At 38.9% G+C, this 7,311-nt stretch overlaps 1 protein-coding gene across 3 annotated transcripts; it reads left to right on the forward strand.

The window, feature by feature from the left end:
• The first annotated feature begins 1,160 nt into the window (after positions 1-1,160).
• On the forward strand, positions 1,161-6,868 carry rbmx (RNA binding motif protein X-linked). 3 transcript variants are annotated; one of them, XM_004545687.4, is made up of 10 exons: positions 1,161-1,448; positions 1,558-1,683; positions 2,221-2,327; positions 2,413-2,578; positions 2,723-2,863; positions 3,067-3,184; positions 3,387-3,512; positions 3,594-3,685; positions 4,432-6,037; positions 6,742-6,868. In XM_004545687.4, the coding sequence occupies exons 2-9, from the start codon at positions 1,575-1,577 to the stop codon at positions 4,746-4,748; spliced, it is 1,176 nt and encodes a 391-aa protein (XP_004545744.3). In that variant the 5' UTR covers positions 1,161-1,448; positions 1,558-1,574; the 3' UTR covers positions 4,749-6,037; positions 6,742-6,868. The 3 variants fall into 3 exon arrangements, with proteins under 3 accessions (XP_004545744.3, XP_076731354.1, XP_076731368.1); XM_076875239.1 differs by having other exon boundaries at positions 1,167-1,234; XM_076875253.1 differs by having other exon boundaries at positions 1,170-1,234; positions 5,932-6,037.
• The last annotated feature ends 443 nt before the right edge of the window (positions 6,869-7,311 follow it).

A 7,311-nucleotide genomic window follows, 5' to 3' on the forward strand; every position in this document is an offset into this window, starting at 1 on the left:
CTGCAGGCTTACTTGTTGTTCCTAGAGTATTTAAAAGTAGAATGGGAGGCAGAGCCTTCAGTTTTCAGGCTCCTCTTCTGTGGAACTAGCTTCCAGTTTGGATTCGGGAGACAGACACTATCTCTACTTTTAAGATTAGGCTTAAAACTTTCCTTTTTGCTAAAGCACATAGGGCTGGACCAGGTGACCCTGAATCCTCCCTTAGTTGTGCTGCAATAGAGGGACAATATGGTGCTATGAGGTCTTTAAGATAAGATGGGGCCTGATGAGTCAAGACCTTGTATGTAAGGAGAAGGATTTCAAATTGGATTCTGGATTTAACAGAGCCAGTGAAGAGAAGCTCATATAGGATAAATATGGTTTCTGTTTCTAGTGCCTATTAGCACTGTTGCTACAGCATTCTTGATCAACTGAAGGCTCTTTAGGGAGGTTTTAGACTTGATAATAACAAATTACAATTGTCCAGCCTAGAAGTGATAAATGTCCATTTTTTCAGCAACACTCTGAGACGGGATGTTTCTAATTGTATGGCCTATAGTGTAATCATCAGTTTTATCTAAATTTAGAAGCAGTAAACTAGTGGTCATCCCAGCTTTTATGTCTTTATGACATTCCAGCAGTTTAACTAATTGTTGCTGTTCATCAGGCTTCAAGGATAAATAAAGTGAAGATTAAACTGCATTACAGTGAAAGTGTATGCAATGCATTCTAATAAGGAAAGCAAGGAAATGTAATTAGAATTGGTCCATATGTAACCTTAGTGTGCAAAGAAGATTCCACATTTACATTTAAAAATCGGGATCTATTAGATAGATATGATTACAATCACTTCAGTGCAGTTCCTTTAATACCTACAGCACTGACTAATCGCTGTAGTAAAATATTATATTCAAGAGTTACAAATATTGCACTGAGTTCTAGCAGGATAAGCAAAGAGACTAGTCTAGTGTCAGAGGCCATAAGAAGATCATTTGTAACCTAATACGATTTATGTACTATGACGAATTCTGACTGAACTGCTCAAATTATGCAATATATATTTTTAAGTGCGAGTAGTTTTGAACATGTAGAATGACATGGCATTGTAGAATATGGAGTAATGCTTCTGGACTCTAGGCGGCAGCATCACAATTGGGGTCAACTGGTCTACGGGAAACGGAAATGAAGAAGAAGGGTGAGAAGGCGGAGAGAGGAACCATTTTTATCGTCGCTGTAGCTTTGATAAAGTCGCGGGGTAATGCAGTTAGTTGTGTGTATGCATGCTAAAATTTAAGCTGTAATTTTTTTTATATTTGCTTTTAAAGTAGCTTGTTGGTAGACGTGAAGCAGAGTCTTTTGTTAGTAGCGAAATACTTATTAGCTAACGGGCTAAAGAAGCAGCTGAAATCGGTAGCATTTTTATCGCCATTTTGCGCATTCAGTAGCTCCCTACTTTTGGCAGCAGAAAGGTAATTCCAAAGTAATGTGTGGCTGTTTATTTCAGGATACAGCGTTCCTTTTTGTTTCAGGGTTGATGCTCATTTTTAAGTTAAATGTATGGTCTTTCTTTCCTTTTAGGTAGCAGACTTCGGAGCATGGCGGAGGCCGACCGACCAGGGAAGCTCTTCATCGGCGGACTGAATACGGAGACCACCGAAAAGGCCTTGGAGCAGTACTTCAGCAAATATGGCAGGATTGTGGAAGGTGGGAATGGAACCCCTTTTGGCCATATCATGTTCAGTGCATATCCTGGATAAAGTACTTCTAAAATTGCTCAGTGTTTGCTGTTTGGCGCCTTTATTCTGGCAAATGGGTGGTAGCGAAATAATGGAACAAATTTTTATTCATCTGTGTGTATATTTAAATTTACTGTTACAGCGTAGGGAAATCTGAATAACCCCTTTTTAATACACTAACTTTGCAGTTTTACCATCTTCTACGTTATCCACATAGTTTGTGACATTTTTTCCACTTCATTTAAAAGAAAGCCTGTTCTTCCAAACTCTAATGTATAATACTGTATTTACTGTAAATGGCCGTATAGTCTTGCTGAGGGAAATAAAAAAACCTATGAACCATGAAAGGGACACAAAGAAACCGAAATTAGTCACTTTCGATTATGGGGTGTCATAGAAGTGTGCCTTTATCTAATTTAAACTGTTAAAATGAGTCACTTTTGTATTTAACTTGGCTAATTGAAAAACACAAGCTCACTTCTGATCATCAATTCCTTTATTTCAGTTCTTTTGATGAAGGATCGTGAAACAAACAAATCAAGAGGCTTTGCATTTGTAACTTTTGAAAGTCCTGCTGATGCAAAGGATGCAGCACGCGAAATGAATGGAAAGGTAAGTGATGACTCGAATTGGCTGTAATAAAAATAAAAAAGAATCAGCTAAAAAATATGATTTATACTTGTAACTCTTCTACCAGTCTCTTGATGGCAAGCCTATCAAGGTTGAGCAAGCTACAAAACCTCAGTTTGAGAGTGCTGGCAGGCGCGGACCTCCACCCATGCACTCTCGCAGTCGCGGGCCACCCAGAGGTCCACGTGGTTCAAGGGGAGGTCCTGGTGGAATGAGAGGCCCCCCATCAAGAGGTAATTTATTTAGTTATTTTTTTGGGTCTGCTCAGTTTGTAAATTGAAAGAATCTGTGTAATGATATAATAATCTCTGGATGGATTTTTGTTGCAGCTTTTGAATGTAGTATATTAATATGTGCATTTCTTGTTTGTTTAAAAGACTACTATGATTCAGGAAGTGTAGAACCCTTCTTTAAAGGGATGTCATCCAGAGGCCCCCCTCCAATGAAACGAGGGCCCCCTATTCGAAATGGAGGTCCCCCACCCAAGAGGTCTGCCCCATCTGGTCCCATGAGCAGACGTAAGTGCTTGTACTCTGCAATATTTAAATGCAGGAAGTGATGTGGAAGAAATTACCAAAAAAAAAGTTAATTGCACAGATTTTAGTCTCTAGATTTAATTTAGTATCTAGTTTCTGTTTCTCTTGCAAATAACTAGATGGGATACTTCTGTCTCATGTTAATTTGGTAATTAATCTTCTCAGTTTCTCATTATGTGTTCCAGCTCCCATGTCAAGGGACAGAGATCCCTATGGTCCACCTCCACCTCGCAGAGACTCGATGATGTCCAGAAGGGATGATTATCCATCACCCAGAGATGACCATTACAACTCAAAAGACAGGTTGGTATTTTCGTAATACACACTAGTGTGACCATACATGGCAAACCTCAAGATTGATATACTGTAACATGCTGATAGTTGCTGTTACTTAGAGCTATTGTGGTCATCTTTTATATTTGAATTTTCTGTTTAAAAAGTCCACGTATTTAACACAAATGTATGCTCAGGAAACAGTATTGAGGTGTATTGTAATCTTTCACAGCTACTCCAGTCGGGATTACTCCAGAGATTCTAGGGACTATGGGCCACCTTCCAGAGATTATTCCTATAGAGAATATTCTAATTCCACTTCCCGCGATGACTACGGCTCAATGTCAAGAGGATACGGGTATGAGCCTGGATTGATACAAAAAGTAAAAACCTGAGGTCAGATCTTCCTTGGTTGTTAAGTGACAATTGCTTTTTGCAGTGACCGTGATGGTTATGGAGGAGGCAGGGAGCCAAGAAGCTATATGGACCGTCCTAGTGGTGGCTCCTACCGGGACTCATATGATGGTTACGGTAAGACATAACTCCATGAGTGAAATGACAATGTGTAATCGCTGTGGCACAAAGAAGAAGTGCGCAAATATTCAACCAAACCTGCCTTGTCCTATCACAAGATACTGCAGTTTTTTTTTGCATCCTCAGAGGAAACCACATGGTAATTTATTTTTTTCTTTCCCTGACCTACAATCCAAGTTGTATATTTTCATACTACTAGCAATATTTTACCATTGGCATCTCCACTGAAAAAACAAAAGTGTCTACATACCAAAGTCTGCATTACCCCTGCATTCATCAGGAGAATATGAGTTTGGCAATATCATGTGTATGTGATGCACCTCAAAGTTTTTGCAACCATAAGGAACCTCAAAAATCCTTGGAAACATCCGTTGCCCGTTATGTGTTGTCCAGCAAAGTACTCCCTCAAGGAGTAATCTTCAAAAACCATCAAGACAACTGAAAACCTCACCCTAACCTACACTTGGATCTCTAAATGGAAAAATGGCTACTCAAATCAAAGGCATGCTGAAATGGGTACCACTACCTATTTGTTCTGTGCTTGGATATATTACTGCGCATATCAACAAAATATCCATGTTAAGTATTAAAAGGGTGGAACATTTTAAATATGCCATCCATTAAATTTTATTTATTTTTTGTCACAGAATGAATTCTATTGGCAAAAAAAAATAGCACTTGACCGTGCAAAGAAAAATGTATAAATTGAACTTTGCCAATTACCTGAACCATTGACCCTGCAGGTAACTCTCGCAGCGCCCCACCTTCAAGGGGCCCCCCACCATCCTATGGTGGGAGCAGTGGAAGCAGTCGTTATGATGACTATGGCAGCAGTTCCCGGGATGGCTATGGCAGTCGTGACAGTTACCCCAACAGTCGGAGTGACCCATATCCACCTAGCCGTGGTGAGCGAATGGGCAGACAGGATAGGGGCCCAGCTCCCCCTGCCGAGAGAGGCTACCCTCCTCGTGACTCGTACAACAGCTCAAGTCGTGGAGGGCCACGTGGTGGCCGTGGTGGCAGTCGAGTCGATAGAGGAATGGCTCGCAGCAGATACTGAACTGGACTTGGAAATGTCATTAAACCAAACGTTAGTCTCCATGCACACTTAAAACGTGTTTTGGAGGAAGGACAAACTAGCCATGTCTAAATTTGTGGAATCTGAAGCTTAGTTTTGAACTGTGTCTTGACTTTCCCAATTTTCTTTTTTCTTTTATGTGTAAAAGTTTTTTTTCTCTTGCTTATGTCAGTACAGTTACCAAGTGAGTGTTAGTTTTTTGTACTTTCAGTGCTGTTGAAATCTGCAATGCCCTATAAGTATGGCTTTCCTAATCTAATAAAGGTTTTAGTTGTACCATAACTTTTTCTCGATTTTTCAACAACAGACCGTAACAAATGTTACGTAACAACATGATCTCCTTAAAAAGGTCCTCTGTAAAACTTAGGTGAGTCTGCTAAATATTGGAATGAGATGCGTTCATTCTTGCCACAAATGTACTTCCAACTGGACGCTACTGTTTTCACGGTTAGGCAAATGTTACTGTCAAAATGTTCCAATGTAGTTCCTTGGAAATGGATTCATCACCCTAGAGCCATTTGATGGCATGCAACGACCAAATGCAACTCGACTGATAGTCAACAGCTGGTAAGCAAAGCAAAACTCTTTGTTTCTCATCTGTAAATGAGTTTCTCATTGTCCTGTATTGCACTCTCCAGTCAAAGGGCGATATTCAAGGAAACTTGGCTTCAAGGGACAAAAGGAAAAAAGGAAGTCGACTGAAATGAACCTTTTCGTTGTAGTCCATTTTCGTCACTCAAAATTGTCAAAAGTGCAGCAACATGCCAAGAAGTTTCTTCCCTTTTCACCCGTGAATGCTTTTAACACCCATTTTACCAACTGAGCCCCAAGGCTCCTTTTTGCCCAACCAGTCATCCGACATCAGTAAAATGATTGGCAACCGTGCATTTTTACATCATGGGGTAATATTTAGTATTTTTTTTTTTTCCTCTATAAACACCTCAAAGCAATCTTTAATTTAAAGACTTGGTATCAAAATCATTTCCTTGAGCATGCCAATTCAAACAATGGAGACCGTTGGAAGAGCACCATCATCCTAACTGCCAAACCGGAAAACAATGAAACGAATGTACAGTTGGACCAAGGACAACAATATCATTTTCAATTACCTCATAATACATAATTAAGAAAAAAGCCCCATACTAATATGATAATCTCATTGCAGGATGAACATTGCTTCAAGGCAATTGCCCTTTCAACATATCTGAATGTCTTCAAGTCCTGGACTAGTTGAGCTACAGTGCATCCGCATAACCATGTCTAACAGACTAGTAAGTCTTTATCTACCTGTACACAATTAAGATGGGGTGGACAACTTTTACTGCTGAGACATTTTACAGCAATTTTGCCCCAAATGATGAACACAATGTGTTTTAAAATCCATGTGAGCCTGTCAGCATCACTAATGATGTAAAGTAAAATCTTCAGTAATTGACTACAGTGGGCATTATGATTATTTTAATACCTTTTTGTATTTTCTGCATGTTAGGTATGTTTGTTTTCTTTTACTTGCATTATTTTCTGTAACTTATTAATGTAAAATGGGAATTTAGAGAATCCTAGAAAGTAGAGTTATGCAGGGCACTTTGATACCAACCTGTGTTTTTGAAAATGGTTTGATATGCCAAAAGAATTTAGTTTGTTTTTAAGATGCTAGGAGGAAAATAATTTGAGATATCAAATATACTTAGTTCTGTACAAAACATTTGAACCTTTTTTTATGCGGTGCTATGAGGAAGTTCCTGTTTGGCCCACTAAATGCAACAAACAAAACTAAGTTGGTTGAGTCCTGTTGTGACTCTGTACTATTTTCTTTTTAGATTACTTCCTGAAAGTCCTGTTATGGCTGCTGTGTATATTATTGTGTGTATAATTTGTAAAAAATAATCTGAAATTATGCAAAAAACTCCCAAGTTTGTTGGACAAATGATATTGTTGTTAAATTTAACTTTTTATTTCTTTTGCTGTCTTTCAGATGCTGGCACAGCTTTCTGTTCAGAGGTCGGGCTGAATCTTCGTATTGAGCAACGCATTGAAAGTGGGAGAAATGTACAGCCATCAAATGAACTTTGTACTGTTTTCAATAAAAGCTTTGAAGAGGTTTTCCGTTTGCTGTTTTGTTGTCCTGAAATTTAAGATTTTGGCCATGACATGATTAAACTTTTTTTTTTCTGTTTTTTTTAGCCAAGACACTCATTATCTGCAAATATCACATTTTCCCCCATATAAGGCTTCCTGTGGCAGATGACCCATTTTCCATATTTGAAAAAAATTTGACCCAATTATGTTGAAGTTATTACTCTTTATTATATTAGACTTAAATAGTTGCCTCTTCTGAGTTATCAGTATGCAATTTGCATATATCGGTTTTCTGAGCCTTGCAGCATTTCAGTATGTAATATGATTGCCCTCTACTAGCATGTGCTACTTTGCAGAGGGGGAAGACGGGAAAAAAAACTATTGTTGAGGTGCCTATTTGCCAGTAGGGGTGATCATCAGTTTTGCGTGTAGAAACAGCGTCGTCGTTCCCCCTCCGCCTCTTTTT

This window comes from Maylandia zebra, linkage group LG2, assembly GCF_041146795.1.
Source record: "Maylandia zebra isolate NMK-2024a linkage group LG2, Mzebra_GT3a, whole genome shotgun sequence".
Taxonomy (NCBI): Eukaryota; Metazoa; Chordata; class Actinopteri; order Cichliformes; family Cichlidae; genus Maylandia; species Maylandia zebra.

What these genes read in the sequence shown, in the direction of transcription:
- rbmx (XM_004545687.4), top strand. Translation starts at nt 1,575, where the DNA reads ATGGCGGAGGCCGACCGACCAGGGAAGCTCTTCATCGGCGGACTGAAT. An exon ending in ATATGGCAGGATTGTGGAAG is followed by an intron (nt 1,684 to 2,220) that starts GTGGGAATGGAA and finishes CCTTTATTTCAG; the next exon opens with TTCTTTTGATGAAGGATCGT. An exon ending in CACGCGAAATGAATGGAAAG is followed by an intron (nt 2,328 to 2,412) that starts GTAAGTGATGAC and finishes CTCTTCTACCAG; the next exon opens with TCTCTTGATGGCAAGCCTAT.